The 17493-nt window shown below is 42.2% G+C and overlaps 1 protein-coding gene across 2 annotated transcripts in view; it reads left to right on the plus strand.

Annotated features, from left to right (window-relative positions):
* Positions 1-17493, plus strand: part of ttc7b (tetratricopeptide repeat domain 7B) — a 358122-nt gene that overhangs the window by 117518 nt on the left and 223111 nt on the right. For both annotated transcript variants that reach the window (XM_068038566.1, XM_068038567.1), the window contains exons 7-8: positions 1886-2058; positions 12155-12218. In XM_068038566.1, coding sequence (XP_067894667.1) covers positions 1886-2058; positions 12155-12218 — 237 coding nt within the window. The remainder of the gene's footprint in view (positions 1-1885; positions 2059-12154; positions 12219-17493) is intronic.

Consider the following 17493-nt stretch of genomic DNA (forward strand, 5'->3'; position numbering starts at 1 on the left):
TTTTATTCTCCAATACTATCTCTTTACCTGAGCGCCGGAAGAAGAACTCCGTGCTACACCAGTCTTCCCCATATTAGCCACCCTTATCGTGTTTCTGAGATAGATTCCCAAATTAAAGACATGTGCTGTGAGCCTGCAGTTCCCTAGGTGCTAGGCTTACACTGGATAAACAATTCGTGTAGGATCCTTATATCACTTAGAGTTTTCATAAATACTCTGATCGACATTCTGGCAGAGTTACTAACTGTGATATGACCTGTGAGAGAACTGAAAGCTGAGTCACTTTCACTGGCATAAAATCTGTTTCCAGCAGAAGATTTGCAGTTAAATATAGATAGTGTGGGTGTCACACAGACTGAATAGTTTTCTTCTTAATTATCAGGACATTTTTTTGCCTTCTCTCTTCACTGAACTGTTTCCAAATTTTGCCTCTCTGGGTAATTCTTTGCACTCCGGATTTTCACCCTTGACCATCTGTTTAATTATCCTGCAATCAAGAGCTGTTTTTCCATTTATTTGAACTGCAGATGTTTCTGGCTTCCCAAACATCCATTCTTCTCTCGCTGCTCTAATTTCCAATCAAATTAGGAGTCCTATTAAAATGTTTTTTTTAACTTTCCACACTTCAGCTACAAAGTATACTTTAAGAATAAATCTTAACTTTTTCCAGGTGAGTAATATTCTTATCCCCCACCATCTCCAATTTCTACCAAAGTTGTGACTTTTTCTTAGCTTTTTAACCCTTTTTTAAACACCCCCGAAAAATAACATTTTTCAAAAATGCAGAAATGTACTAAGTATGGATATGTTATCACAGAAGGACCACAGTTGAGAACAGCTAAGGAAAGAAAGCAGTCAAGAGAAAGGACCAAGTGCTTCTCAGCAGATCAGAGTCCTTTTAATAGCCTGGTTACTGGCGAAATGTGTCGCATTAGAAATAAAAGAAAGAGTAAACTTGCATTTATATTAATATAACATCTTTCACAATCTAAGGACATCCCAAAATGCTCTACAGCCAATGAAGTATTTTTGAAGTGTAGTCACTGTTGTAACGTAGAAAACACAGCTTCCCAATTTTCACATTATCTCATTGTTGTTTGTGAACTTATGACCAGGCAATCTGTTTTATGATGTCGATTGAAGAATATTGGCCACTACACTGGGGTTAACTCCCCTGCTCCTCTTCAATTTAGTCCTGTGGGATCTTTTACATGCACCTAAGAGGGCAGATAGTGTCTTTGTTTAACATCTTATCTGAAAGACACCACCTCTGATAGTGGAGTGTCAACCTGGATTATATGCTCATGTCTCTGGAATGGGTCTGTGAACCCATGACCTTACTCAGAGGAGAGAGGCCTTTTACTTGATGGAGTTGGTTGAGGGATAAATGTTGGTCAGGACATCTGGAGAACTCCTCACACTTTTTCGAATAGTGCCACAGGATGAGAGGAATGACCAGTTTACGTAGTGTTGGTTGAGGGATAAATGTTGCCCTAGGACATCAGAGAGAATTCCCCTGCTCTTCCTCAGATCAGAGCCATGGGGTAACTCATGCCCACCTAAGAAGGAAGGCAGGGCCTTGGTTTCACGTCTCATTCAAGAGCGGCACCTCTGACAATGCAGCACTCCATCAGTAGTGCAATGCAGTGTCAACCTGAATATTGTCCTCAAGTCTCTGAACCTCAATATGAGACTGGGCCTTCGGAAAAGGAGGCATAAGGGAGAAAACTGGAGCAGGAATTTATAGGAGAAGGATTTTTAAAAAATCATAAGAAGCAATGTAAAAGTATTTGTTACTGAAATAGTTATCTTTGGTAATAAAACCAATAATATTAAAAGTGCACCTTTTTCCCTTTGTTTTCACACCCACGCTTTTACCTTGCAGACAATTGCCAGGCAGCTAGCAGAAATACTCTTGCGAGGGATGTGTGAACAGAGCTACTGGAATCCACTGGAAGATCCCCCGCAGCATTCACTATTGGATGACCCTCTACACATGAGCTCCAATACCAAGAACTATGCACTCAGCAGGAGGCCAAAAGTGTACACTGGAGATAGGTAAGTTATAGGAATGTCGGGGTTCTGAAGAAGGGTCACTGACCTGAAACGTTAACTCTGCTTCTCTCTCCACAGATGCTGCCAGACCTGCTGAGTATTTCCAGCATTTCTTGTTTTTACTATAGGAATGTCAGACAGGAATAGAGCATTCGTTCCATCGAGTCTATTCCACTAGCCAAAAAGTCATGGCTGATATCTATCTTAGCTCCATTTATCAACCTTAGTTCCATCACCTATAATAGCCTTGCAATCTACTCAGTTTAGTAATTTTCAGTTGACCCCATCCTCAATAGCATATTGGGGGTGAGAGTTCCAGATTTCCGGTACCCTTTGTGTGCACCAATGCTTTCTGCCATCATACTAGAACGGCCGAGCTCTAATTTTAAGTTTATGCCTCCTTGTTTTGGACTCCTCCCACAAGGAAAATAGTTTCTCTGTACTCACCCTATCAATTCCTTTAGTTATCAAAGACCTGAATTAGATCACTCCTTAATCTTCTATACTCAAGGGAATAATACCAGCCTCGTCTATGTGTCCTGTCCTCATAATTTAAACCTTTTAGCCCCAGTATCGTTCTTGAGAACCTGCACTTTTTACAAGTCATTTGTATGGTCATTGTAACGTAGCAAATGATGTGTCACTTACCCCATGCTTCCATTTAATTTTTGTGCCATGTAAAGCATCCGTACGTTGTCTTTCTAGTCCACTTCTGAAGACATGGATTGATGCTGAAATATAGCTTCAAAGACACTGGCAGTCCTCTTCTGCATTGACCAAATTGACTTGTGAGCCTAGATGGTGAGGGCTGTTTGCCCATCATCACCTGACATCTCGACACACACACAAAAAGCACGTTATTGGATAACCATCAGGATGGGGAATTCTTCTGAGTCCCCAGCTCATAGTCCTTTAATGTTAACCCAGCTGAGACAGACTATGTCGGCATGTACCAATAAGCAAACTCAAACCTGAGACCTTGCTGGTCTGTCCAGCTCAAATCCACACTTTGTCTTTATGGCGTAAAGTCTCCTCTTCTTAAATTGAAGTTGATTATTTTGAATGACCTATTCATTCAGATTAAAATTGTGAAACATAAATGACTCCTGTTTTATTCAGAAGTGTTTAATTTGAATTTCCGGGTGATTTAGAATTTTATTCAAGCAAAAAAAGTGATTGACTTAACAGGGGTAGATTGTGTAGAGGCAGCCCTTGATGGGTGATGAGTTTACTCAGTATTAATAACTTACAGTGGCATCCTGAAACTTACATAATTATTGAAAGCGAATTTCCTCCCTCTTGTCTTTGTTCATATAAAATACAGTAATTGTTATTAAGCTTCAGAATGGACCATTTCGGACGCCTTGGGAGGTTTTTAGATGCTGAAGCTTATGAATGTTTGGCCCCCGATGGTTTAACTAATTAAAGTGTCCTTAACATCAGCAGCGGTGATAATTGTGATCCTTAAGAGCTGAAGAAATGCATTCGATGGTTTGCACAGAAATGATTGTGGCTTTATGATAAATTACAATGTATGTATTGATCGCACAGCTGGGACAAATGCTCAGCGATACAGATTTTTGATAATGAACACATTTCCCAAGGCGCATGCTGCCTAATCCTCTTAAGCCACCAGCATCAACTCAGTACATGTCAATTTATTTTGAGGCTTACTTTTATTTCTTTAAAAACAGATACTATGTCCGCTTACAATTCAGTTTCTACCTGGCTGTTGCAGAAAGCAGTCGATAATTCTAAAAGGAGCTTGTGCCAGATTTTTTTTTTTTTAAATGCTGCTTTTGTAAGCCATCAAACCCAAACTCAAATCCACAGCTTAGTTCCCTTTAATTCTCTAGACGTCTCTCGAGATAACAGTAGAATGATATTGGAGAAGATGGGGTTGTTCTCCTTGGAGCAGAGCAGGTTAAGGAGAGATTTAATAGAGGTCTCAGCTTTAATAGAAGTATTCAAAATCATCGGTCGTTTTGACGGAAGCAGCTTCTCCTTATTTACTCCAATGGTAGTAAAGTTAGTAACCAGAGGGGACAGAGTTTAGACGATTGTGTTAAGCAAGCCCCCCATTGCCAAGAATGAGGAAAATTAATTTCGCTGCATGAACATTGATTTTAAACTACTGATGGTGTAGAAAGAACTTGCTTTAAAAAAAAAATGGAAACTTTGGCTGAAGAGAGACATTAGTGTATCAACAGACAGTATTTCAAAGGACAAAGGGCTTTTCCCTGCTCCAATTTAATCCACAATGGACTTTTGATTACCAGATGTTGAAGCATTTCAGGTTAACTACTAAGATGACCGAATACAAAAACAGATGTGGTCGTGCCAGTTTGGAGTTTTTTAAATTTGAACTTCCAACAGGGGTTTGGAGATCAGAAGTCTGTTAGCTCCTGGACTGAGAACACCTCTCTCCTGTCTGCTGTCATCTTGCTCTCACAGCTTCGGAAACCATTGAAGACACATGAACCCCAGGAGAGAAAAGTCTCCTACAGTGAACAAGGTTTAAGAAGAATACTGGGTCCCAACGAAAAGTAAGCGCTGTCTACAATCAAAGACCCTATGGCAAGCTGGAAATACAGAAACAGTAACAAGAAACCTCGTCAGAGACTGCCTCAAACCTCTCTACTTTATTTTTATTCTCTTTTCTGTTCCTATTTGCATGCGTGTATCGTGTGCGCATGCTAGAGTGGGTGCGTCGTATATCTGTAAGCGTCAAACGTATTAAGAGTTAAGTTTAAGGTTTAATAAATTTCACTTTTCTTCGTTAAACCTAAAGAAAACCTGGTGTGCTCATTTCTTTGCCTTATAGTTGGAAAGCTGTGAACAAGGATTCACAAAGGGGGAGCTCAAAACACTGTGTGTTTAAAATTAAACCCTGTTACAATAAGACCAGGTGAAGACAATCAAAGACCCCAAGACGCCTTTCTCACCTGGTCTACAATAGGCATCTTTTGTACTGTCTCATTCTATTAGGAAAGCTAGGGCTCATTTTGCTAGAAAAGAGAAGGCTAAGGGATGACCTAATGGAGGTCTTTCAATTGGGGAGATGTGGAGAAGATGTTTCCGCTTGCAAGGGAGTTCAAATCTAGGGGACATAAATATAAGATAGTCATGAATAAATCCGATTTTTAAAAAAAAAATCCTAAACAAACTTCTTTTCCCAGAGATTGATTAGAATATAGATCTTGCTGCCACATTGAATATTTGAGGTGAATATCATAAATGTATTTAAAGGGATGCTGGGTACGTACATGTATCAGAAGGACAAGAACAGGATTGTCCCCGCCCACGTGAAAAGGTTGGTCACATTACAGCTTTTGTCTTGCATGGGGGCCGGTTGGCAATTTGGGAAAGATAAAGGCATTAAAATTCATCATCTTATTAATCAAAACAGCAAGAAAGGTACATCTTTATGAAGAAACTTAAAAAGAGAAGACTAATTTATTGATTTACTTTCTCTTCACTATGTTGGACATTGATTTAGTGGGAAACCTGACCTTTTTTACTTGCACAAGTGGTCAGCGTTTGCCCGCACACTTGTAGTGATGCGGAGTATTCCTTTTTTCTCTCCCCGCCGTCCCCTCTCTCCACCCCCGTACCTTATCGTACCTTAGCTCGAGTCATGACCTTCTGGAGAGGACGGGAGAAATAAAAGCATGGTGAATCTGATTGTGTGGAGCATGAACACCAATATCGACCAGTTGGCGAAATGACCTATTTCTTTGCTGTAAATTCTGACTTTTATTAGAGCTTTTTTCCTTTTATCTATCAAACCTCATGATCCATCAGAATAGAGCTTTTGGCTGATAAAATCTGTTGGATTTATGTTTCTTCGTATTACAATTTTGAAATGTTGCTGTCAGCTCCTACTGCAGCTTGTTAGTATACAAAAATTTGGAACGCAGCTGTTAGAAAAATTTATTGATGCTCCCTTTCTGTAGTACATTAGACATGTAAAATGGAAGCTTTTTGATTCACTAGCACAGACTCAGAGAAGAGGAGGGATATGGCCAATTATAATTTACTATCTAGGGTATCTAGGAGTCAGGATCGGCATGTAGAAACAGTAGGAGGCTATTCAGCCCCTCGAGCCTGTTCCGCCATTCACAGCTGATCTGTATCTTAATTCCCTGGTTCCATATCCCTTAATAGCCACACATAATAAAAAATGATCAATCTCAGTTTTGAAATTTTCAATTGACTCCAGCCTCAACAGCTTTTTGGGGGAGAGCAGCTCAAATTTCTACCCTTTGTGTGAAGAAGTGCTTCCCAATATGACCCCTGAATGGCCTAGCTCTAGTTGTACGGTTATTCCTCCTTGTTCTGGACGCCCCCTACCAGAAAAAATAGTTTCTCTTTATCTACCTTATCAACTGCTTTCATTATCTTAAACATCACCCTTTAATTTCATGCACTCAAGGGAGCCTAGTCTCTGCAACATGACAGGAGGAAGATCTTCTTTCCCTTCTGGTACTGAACAATATTTTAAGGCAAGAGGTGCTGATGCATGTTCTTTCGGAAGCAGCAGTGATCTAGGAACCAAAAAAAGGCCTGAATTGTCACCCATCAGTGGCTTGGAGCTTATGCTTTCTGAGGCTCATTCCGAGCCAGCACTTGGTGTTCTTGTGTGTGCCGCAGTTGAAATCACCTAGGAAAATTCCATTTCCACTTCTAACGTGTCTTTAAGCAGCTGCAGTTCCAAAAGAACAGGTAAATCTTGAGACAGTCAGCTTTGGGAAACCAAAATTTCTTTATTGAAGAGAGTAGTTAGAATGTGAAACTCTCTACCACTCAGAGTAGGTGAGGTGAATAGAATCATAGAATGGTTACAACACAGAGGAGGCCATTTGGCCTGCTGTCCATGCTGGCTCCATGCTGACTCCTTGCAAAAGCAACTCCGCTAGTCCCACTCCCTGCCTTTTCCCTGTAGCCCTGCAATTTTTTTCTCTTCAGTTAATTATCCAATTCTCTGTTAAAAGCCACAATTGAGGCGGCGCAGTGGCTAGCACCGCAGCCTTACAGCTCCAGCAACCCGGGTTCGATTCTGGGTACTGCCTGTGTGGAGTTTGCAAGTTCTCCCTGTGTCTGCGTGGGTTTCTGCCGGGTGCTCCGGTTTCCTCCCATAGCTAAGACTTGCAGGTTGATGGGTAAATTGGCCATTGTAAATTGTCCCTAGTGTAGGTAGGTGGTAGGAGAATGGTGGGAATGTGGTAGGGAATATGGGATTAATGTAGGATTAGTATAAAAATGGGTGGTTGATGGTTGGCACAGACTCAGTGGGCCGAAGGGTCTATTTCAGTGTTGTATCTCTAAATAAAAAAAAAAAATGAATCTACCTCCAGCACACACTCAGGCAGTGCATTCCAGATCCTAACCCCTCACTGCGTAAAAAAATTTTCCTCATGTTGCTTCTAGTTCTTTTGCCATCCACCTTACTTCATGTCCTCTGATTCTTAACCCTTCCGCCAATGGGAACAGTTTCTCCCTGTCTGCTGTCTAGACCCCTCATGATTTTGAACACTGCTATCAAATCTCCTCTCCACCTTCTCTTCTCTAGAGAGAACAGCCCCAACTCCTCCAATCTATCCACGTAACTGAAGTTCCTCAGCCCTGGGACCATTGTTATAAATCTTTTCTGCACCCTCTCTAATGCCTTCACGTCCTTCCTAAAGTGTGGTACCCAGAATTGGAATCCAAATGAGGCCGATCCAGTGTATTATAAAGGTTCGCCATAACTTCCTTGCTTTTGTGTTCTATGCCTCTATTTATACAACCCAGGCTCCCGTATGCCTTATTAACTGCTTTCCCCACATTCAATGATTTGTGCACATATACCCCCAGGTTCCTCTGCTCCTGGACCCCCTTTAGAATTGAATCCTTTATTTGATATTGCCTCTCCCAATTCTTACTCCCAAAATGTATCACGTCACACTTCTCTGCATTAAATTTCATCTGCCACACGTCCGCCCATTCTTCCAGCCTGTTTATGTCCTCTTGAAGTCCATCATTGTCGTCTTCACAGTTCACAATACTTCCAAGTTTTGTGTCTTCTGCAAGTTTTGAAATTGTGGCCTACGCACCCAAGTCTAAGTCATTAATATAGATGAAGAAAAGCAGTGGTCCAAATACTGACTCCTGGGAATCCCACTATATACCTGATAAACTGTTCACCATTACTCTCTCTTTCCAGTTACTCAGTCAATTTCCTATCCATGCTGCCACTGTCCCTTTTATTCCATGGGCTCTAACTTTGCTGACAACCTATTATTTGGCACTTAATCAAATGCCTTTCAGAAATCCACGTTCATTACATCAACCACATTGCCCTCATTAACCCTCTCTGTTACTTCATCAATAAACTCAATCAAGTTTGTTAAATACAATTTGCCCATAACACACCCTTGCTGGCTTTTCTTAACTGATCCACATTTGTGCAAGTGGCTGTTAATATATCCCAGTTTATCATTTCTAAAAACTTTAACACCATCGAGGTTAAGCTGACGTCCTGTAGTTGCTGGGCTTATCCTTAACCCTTTTTTGAACAAGGGTGTAACATTTGCAATTCTCCAGTCCTCTGGTACCACCCCTTTTTCTAAGGGGTTTGGAAGATTATAGAGTCAGAGTCATTGAATGACCAATACCTCTGCAATTTCCACCCTTACTTCCCTCAGTAGATTCGGATGTATCTGATCTTATCAACTTTAAGTACAGCCAGTCTTTCTAATCCCTCCTCTTAATCAATTTTTAGCCCTTCCAATATCTCAGCTACCTCCTCTTTCACTATGACTTTGTCAGTATCTTCTTCCCTGGTAAAGATGGATGTAAAGGATTCATTTAGTACTGCAGCCATTCCCTCTGCCTCCATGTGTAAATCCCCTATTTGATCCCTAATTGACCCCACTCTGCTTTATACCACCGTTTTACTATCTTTATGCCTATGGAAAACTTTTGGATTCCCGTTTAGTTAGATGCCAGTTTCTTCTAATACTGTCTTTGCTTCTCACATCTTCTTTCACTTCCCCTCTGCACTTTGTATCTTCAGCCTGGTTCTCACTTGTTTTATCAACCTTACATTTGCACCCTTTTTCTGCTTTATCTTGCTCTCGCTCTTTCATCATCCAGGGAGCTCTGGCTTTGTTTGTCCTACCTTTACCCCTTGTGAGAATGTGCCTTGACTGTACCCAAACCATTTCTTCTTTAAAGGCTGTCCATTGTTACATAACAGTTTTGCCTGCCAATCTTTGATTCCAGTTTACTTGGGCCAGATCTGTTCTCACCCCGTTGAAATTGTCCCTCCCCCAATTAATTACTTTGACTCTGGATTGCTCCTTGTCCTTTTCCATAGCTAATCTAAACCCTATGGTACTATGATCACTGTCCCCTAAATGTTCCCCTACTGATGCTTGACCCACATGACCCACCTCATTTCCCAGAACCAGATCCTTCCTCATTGGGCCAGAAACATACTGATGTAGAAAATTCTCCTGAACCATCTTCAGAATTCTTACTCCTCTCTGCCCTTTACACTATTACTACCCCAGTCTATATTAAGATCATTAAAATCCCCCATTATAACTACTGTATAGTTTTTGCACTTCTCTGTAATTTCCTTGCAAATTTATACCTCTATATCTTTCCCACCAGTTGTGGCCTATAGAATGTACCCAGTAGTGTAATGGTACTTCTGTTGTTTCGTAGCTCGAACCAAATAGATTCTGTCCTTGACCCCTCTAGGACATCCTCTCTCTCCAGCACTGTAATATTCTCCTTAATTAATATTGCCGTCCTTCCTCCTTTTTGTCCTTCCATATCTTTCCTGAACACCTCATATCTAGTAATTTTTAATACTCCGTCCTGCCATCTTCTGAGCCGGGTCTCCGTATTGCCACACCATCATATGGCTATCTGCGCCTGCAACTTACCAACCTTATTTACCACACTCCATGCATACGAACATAAGAATTAGGAGCAGGAGTAGGCCACTCGGCCCTTCGAGTCTGCTCCACCATTCAATAAGTTCATGGCTGAACTGATTACTCCACATTTCCACCTACCCCCAATAACCTTCCACTCCCTTGCTTATCAAGAATTCTGTTCACATACATGCACAGTAAACCTAATTTAGGCCTTTATGGAATTTTTCTTTTAATATGACCCCACTTAATACGTTACTATTTCTTACTCTAGTGTTAACCGTCTCCTCCAATTCCTTGTGCACCTTGTTTTTCCTCTCTATTGTTAACCTTCAGCCTCCCGCCCCCCTGCCAAGTTCGTTGAAACCTTCCCCAATAGCACCAGCAAACTGCGCCACAAGGACATTGGTTAGAGCTTTGTTCAGGTCCATCTCCCCCAGAATTGGTCCCAATGTCCCAGAAATCTAAAACCCTCTCTCCTGCACCATCTCTCCAACCATGCTATTTCTATACTCACTGGTGTGTGGCACTGGAAGTAATCCAGAGATTACTGTCTTTGAGGTCCTGCTTGCTAGTTTTTTTCCTAATGCCCTAAAAATCTTGCTGCCTGACCTCGTCCCTCTTTCTACCTATATGGACCATGACTGCTGGCTGTTCACCCTCCCCCCTCAGAGTGCTCTGCAGCTGCTCAGTGACATCCTTGACTCTGGCAACAGGGAGACAACATACCATCCTGGATTCATGTCTGCAGCCGCAGAAACACCTGTCTGTTCCTTTAACTTTAGAATAGCCTATCACTATTGCTTTCCCAAGCTTCCTGCTGCCCCAGTGGACTGCTGAGCCAGCTGTGGTGTTGTGGACTTGGCTCTGGCTGCACTCCCCAGTGGAACTGTCACTGTCACCAATATTCAGAACTGAAAACTGGTTGGAGAGCGGGATGCGCTCAGACACTCCTGTCCGACCTGCCATGTCCTTCTTGACTGCCTGGTGGTCACCCATTCCCTCCATGCCTGCATGTCCTTAAGCTGTGAGGTGACCACATCCACAAACGTGCTATCTAAAAACTCAAAGCCTTACGGGTGCACTGCAGTGATACCAGCTGCTGCTCAAGCTCCAAAATCTATAGCATAGATGCATTTAAGGAGAAGCTACATAAGTGCATGAGGGAGAAAGGAATAGATGGATATGTTGATGGGGTGAGATGAATTAAGATGGGAGGAGTCTTGTATGGAGCATGAACAATGGCATAGACCAGTTGGGACAAATAGCTTGTTTCAGTTCTTGTGAATTCAATGTCAAGTCAGTTTCATCCTCTTTAACTCATATGCAAATGGCATATTCAGGATGGGATTGCAACTAACATGTGCAAAGCTGATGTTTCCCTTCTGATACAGCATATAACGATGTATTATAGGCTCCCCAGATGACTTAGAGGGCAAATCTATGCAGATCAGGAAGGTTCCTGGTTCAGTTACTGTTCTGTGCTGGGTTAGCTGATTTCACTGCTGGGGATGATGAAGTTTGTTTGGATGTCTTGTGGTTAGAGATGGGGGGAAAAGATTAGTCAGCATTCTTGCTCCTGATTTAGATCCACTGGATCCCTGCTTGCATGTTTGCAGATGTAGATGGGAAAGGCTGTGATTCTAGGCTATGTGCCTGCCAACACTTGTTGCCTAGCCTTTGACATGAAGAAAAAGACTCGAGGTGAGTTATCCATGAAATGCTGCAATACTTCAGGACAGGAATTAAGAAAAAAGCAAATATTGAACCTATGGATAATTCTGATGCAATAAATTCCCAGTGATATTGAAGATAGCTGTTTTACTGTCAATAGATTTTTGTCCACCTGCCATCTTGTGCTCTTCCTGCACCCGCTTGCTTTTCCAAGGATGGCCAAAGCTTTCCCTCAACTGTGAGCAATATTGAACCTGTTTTCCAGATCACAAGGGAGAGAATGAACTACCTTATGGTGCAAAAAAAATGAGCATGAATACAAAATGGGAACTCCTCACATTGACTTTTTCACTAACATTTGCAGCAGGAGAAAGTTTACCCAGATCTCCCCTGAAGAAGTTCACAAATTATAATTGTAGATTTTCTTGACAATTAAAAAAAAAGATGCTGCTGAGTGAAGTTGTTAATTGCATTACTGTATACTCTTATCATTTTAGCATTTTCTGTCCTCAAGAAAACACAGAAGAAGCTCTTTTGCTGCTGCTCATTAGTGAATCCATGGTAAGTGTGATCGCTCAACAGCTGAGAGGAAAGGTCACTCTGGTGACATTTAATGTAATTATAATTGTCCCAATGGAAATGATAACTTGATGCATGTGAAATGAAGCCGTTGTGAAGAAATAGCATGTTAATAAATTTTGATTGTTCATTTTGACAGGCGCATTGGGCTGTACAGCTACAGCAAGGAAAGAATTATACTTAACTGAGAACCCCAAGCTCCCAGTTACGTAGAATTTTACACCACAGAAACAGGCCATTCGGCCCAACAGGTCTATGTCTGTGTTTATGCTGCACAAGAAACTCTGCAAACCTCCTCCATTTCACTGTATCAACATACTGTGTCCAATCTGAGAGGGCAGATGGGGCATCAGTTTAATGTCTGATCCGAAAGATGACAAAAGTGCAGTGGCCGCCCTGTACTGCTCTATCATCCTAGATTATGGGCCTCAAGTCCTTGACCCAGAGGCACGAGTACTGATGAATGAGATGTGGCTGGCACTTGGTTCAACAAATGGCCTATCTTGCTCTTGGTGTTGAGGCAGTTTTATTTTCTACAGAATAAAATTGGTTGTTCAACTAACCCCCCCCCCCGCCCCAGCCCTGCCCCGTACTGGTTTAGTGAGGACAAACACTGACTAATTTGACACTGATTTGAGCCCTGATCTATGTTGACATTAACTAGCTAGCTATATTTGTGAATTCAATCAATGTTGGTGAGACAATTTGCTCGCAAACCCAATTTCACTTTTTCAAATTTTAACACTTCAAATAAGGTGAAGTACTTAAAAGTCAAGCAAATTTTATTTGGTGAAACAAAGTCCATTGAGCATACGGTTATTGAGCTCAATCTTTCTGGGTGGAAAACAAATTCCCATTACAATTCACTGGTTTAAGTGCCTTTCTTGACTACAGTTCACTAATCTAAGTGTCTCTGTAAGGCATGCCGCTACCTTTCTAAGCTATATATAATGTATATATGTATCAGTGGGTAACGTTATACTATTGATTGACATGGGTTAAAGATATCTTCATCCTTCAATCATTGTTCTTTTCAATTTCCCAGCTTCCTTATTTTATTCCTGAGGTTAGTGAAGATAGTGTGGGAAAAAGTTATTGAAGTGGATGATCAGCCATGATCATATTGAATAGCGGGGCAGGCTTGATGGGCTGAATGGCCTACTCCTCTTATGTTCCTATGTTACCATTTCAATGAAGTTTTAATTGGCTTGTGTCCAGCAGCATGTTCTCTCATGCTCCCTGCCATGGTGAAAATACATGTTTTTATGTCAAGCGGCATTCTTTTTCTCTCTTTAAGGGTTTTGGTATACAGGAATAGCCTTCCTGCTTGTCTTTCACTGTACACTGAAGCTATGTTTTAACTCTTTAGTACTCATGTCTTCTAAAGTCACCACAGATGAAAGCTCAACTGCCTTTATTTAACCTTTGCTGTTTGAACAATGTTTGGGACATCAACTAGCACACAAAAATTTTTATTGTGTTATTATTTAATGCTTACATTTATCCAAACTGTGGAGGGTTCATTTTGCAAAAGGTTATCCTGTTTTGGTTTATCATTGTTTTTCCTTCCATATCAATGAACCATTGATCCTTACTGTAGTGCATTGCTGCTTCAGTACACTGTCAACAAGAACTTGCATCATGATTCTCTGCACAGCAAGTTCTCGATCTAAGGAAAATGCTGAGCAAAAATTGGGAACGCTCCACATGGGGAGCAAGAAGATAGGTGAGTGAGTTACCCCAGAACTCACTCAGGCATCTTCTGCGGATCAGACATTGTCCACCTGGGAGGTCACCCTTTGCCCTCGTAGGTAGACAACAAGCGCACCAACAGAAGTAGGGAAATATGTCCAATGTTTATACGGGATTAATATATTAATGGAACACAAGTGCAAGAGCATGACCTCTGTAAACTGGATATTGCTTTTGAAAGCAACAGTAACGTGTATTTATTTAGTGCCTCTAACATAGTAAAACATCCCAAGGTGCTTACTTAAAGGGATAGACAGAGTAGAGGCAGGTAAGATGTTTTCCCTGGTTGGAGAGTCTAGAATTAGAGGGCACAATTTCAGAATAAGGCGAAAGCCATTTAGGACCGAGATGAAGAGAAATCTCTTTACTCAGAGGATTGTGCATCTTTGGAATTTTCTACCCCTTAGGGCTTTGGAAGCTCAGTCATGGAGTATGTTTAAAGCAGAGATTGACAGATTTCTAAATACCAGTGACATAAAGGGATATGGGGATAGTGTGGGAAAAAGGCATTGAAGTGGATGATCAGCCATGATCATATTGACTGGCAGAGCAGGCTCGATGGGCTGAAAGGCCTACTACTGCTCCTCTGCTCACAGGAGTGTCATCAAACAAAATTTGACACCATGCTACATGAAATATTAGGACAGGTGACCAAAAGCTTGGTCAAAGCTCAAGGATTTAAGGAGCATCTTAAAGGAGGAGAGAGAGAGACAGAGATGTTTAGGGAGGGAATTTCTGGAGCTTGGGGCCTAGGCAGCTGAAGGCTGTGGAACCACAAGAGGCCAAAGTTCGAGCAGCTGAGTGTTCTCAGAGAGTTGTAGGGCTGGAGGAGGTATCAGAGATAGGGAGGAATGAGGCGAGAGGGATTTGAATAAAAGCATGACAGCTTCGAAATGGAAACATTTTGCTGATGTTTTGTAGCTTTTATTGACTGATTGGAGTATGTTTCTACTTTGTGCACCCAGTGTGATGACTCCCATATAAGCCTGAGACTAAACAGTTGCATTTACCAGTATAAATGTGCTTTCTCATTTCTCCATTTGAGTTGTCATTTTATTTTTAGACTGAACCGCTCCTTGTAGCTGAGGAGTATCTGAATCAATTCTCACTTTATGCGTCTGATCTATCAAGAACCACAGTGTCGGAAGAACTCCTATGCACTGTTCCTACACGTATTCCTTCCATTTTATTTTATTTGATTAAAGACAAAGCATACTGAGTGTCAGTTCATCATATCTTCAACGTGGATCAGAAGAGGTACTAATGTAAGTGCCTGTGTTGGAACTGTGATCATTTAAAATATTATTGTGAGTTGAATATATAAGTCAAGGCTGGGGTCAAGCAAGACTGTGTCATCGCACCGACCTCCTTCTCTATTTTCCTCGTTGCAATGCTACACCTCCCCTCCAGCCAACTACCCGTAGCCATGGAGATAATCTACAGATGGGAAACTGTTTGACCTACGCCACCTTCATTCCAAAACCAAAATCAGTCCAACCTCCGTCGTCGAGCTTCATTACGCAGATGCTGCTTGCATTTGTCCTCGCTCTGAAACTGAGCTCCAGATCATTGTCAACTGCTTCTCCGAAGCATATGAGAAAATGAGTCGTTCACTAAACACTTGAAAAATGAGGGTCCTCTTCCAACCGGCTCACACAGCACAACACCTACCCCCATCAATCAAGATCAATGGCGAGATCCTAGAAAACATGGACCATTTTTCATATCTTGGAAGCCTCCTCTCAGCAAAGGCAGATATAGACAACGAGATTCATCATCGCCTCCCATGTGTCAGCTCAGCCTTTGGCCAACTGAGGATTGAGGGAGAGAGTATTTGAGGATCAGGATCTCAAACCTGAGACTAAGATCATAGTTTACTGGGCAGCAGTGATCGCTGTGCTCTTATATGCTTCAGAGACTTGGGCAACCTACAGCAAGCAGCTCAAAGCACTGGGGAAGTACCACCAGAGGTGCCTCTGCAAGATTTCCCAAATCCGGTGGCAAGAAAGGCGGTCCAACAGCAGCGTCCTCTCCTAAACATGACCAGCATGCAGGCGCTAATCACTGTAAACTGGCTCCGCTGGGCAGGACATGTCATTCACACGCCTGACACCAGACTCCAGAAGCAGCTGTTCTACTCAGAACTTGGTCGTGGCAGGACACTCCCAGGAGGACCGTGGAAACTTTTTAGAGATGTCCTCAAAGCCTCTCTGAAGAGATCAAACAACCCAGTCGACTCATGGGAGTCCCTGGCTTGTGACTGTACTAAATGGTGAAAGCAATTTTGGGAAGGTATCGTACACCTTGAGGGACTTCGTTGGGAACACGCAGAGATGAAATCGTAGCATCGGAGGGAGCGTACAAACCTCCAAACTACTGATCTACCTCACCCTTCAAGCACCACCTGCCCCATATCTGGCAGAGTCTGCGGATCACACACTGGACATATCAGCCACCTCCGAACCCATTGAACCAGAGGGGAAGCAAGTCATCTGGATTCCGCGAGACTGCCTAAGAAGAAGGATGTTGTCATGATGCATGTTGTGATTTTCCTGTCTGCCTGCTATTGTGCAGATTGAATTTGGGTGTATGCCAATTTACAGAACACCCTTGCTGTGTGCCTTGGTGTGAATGCAACACAAGAGCACAAGAAACGTGGAGTTCTTAGTTAATCTGTTTGGTGCTCAATGCAGTTTGAATGAGGGTATAAATGAGGCTCTGACTTCTTGTGGTCCCTTCCTAGAAGATGGCTAGATTCAGTTCTCTTGTTTAATTCCTGTGACCTATTGTGAAACTCTGACGTACTTCTCCCACACAAATTGATTAGAAAGCATTTTTTCATGCTGTGCTGCACCCCGCTGTTTATGATTGAATAGATAGCTTAAAAATAGTACACGGAAATGTGATGTAATGTATTTTCTTTGTTTTCAATGAACTCATTCTCTCTTAGTCTTCTGAGGGCACACAGGCAGGTCGCTAAGTAAAAGTTGCACCTGGTATAGTAGAGCGTCAGTCAGAAGATTCCATGTTCTTTCATTGACCTGTGATCTTGACTGGGACAGTGAAGAAGCAATGTGATTGGTCTCAGTTATCAATCAGGGTTCTGTGCTGCTGGTTGCTATCCTTTAGCAGGGGGAATATGAGGAAGCAGGTTTTACAGACCTGGAACTCGCTGCCCACAAGGGTGGTGGAAACGATGACCATCAGTGACTTCAAGAGGAAGTTGGATAGCTAGCTGAGAGAAATAGACTTGCAGGGCTACTGGGATCGAGTGGAGTAATGTGATTGACCGCATAGCTCCGTGGAGAGCCGGCGTGGATTTGATGGACCCAATGGCCGCCTCTTGTGCCGTAGATGACTCTCTGAGTCTATAAAGGGAGGGATTGTGGGAACATGGCTGGACTTATTTGTGATCCACTGTCTACTGTTTTCCCCCTTCCCCCAGTTTGAGCAGTCTCCTTGAGGCACATGCATAAAGAATGGGTGAGGTAGAGGAGGGTTGCCA

The sequence above is a fragment of the Heterodontus francisci genome, chromosome 9, assembly GCF_036365525.1.
Source record: "Heterodontus francisci isolate sHetFra1 chromosome 9, sHetFra1.hap1, whole genome shotgun sequence".
Classification (NCBI taxonomy): Eukaryota; Metazoa; Chordata; class Chondrichthyes; order Heterodontiformes; family Heterodontidae; genus Heterodontus; species Heterodontus francisci.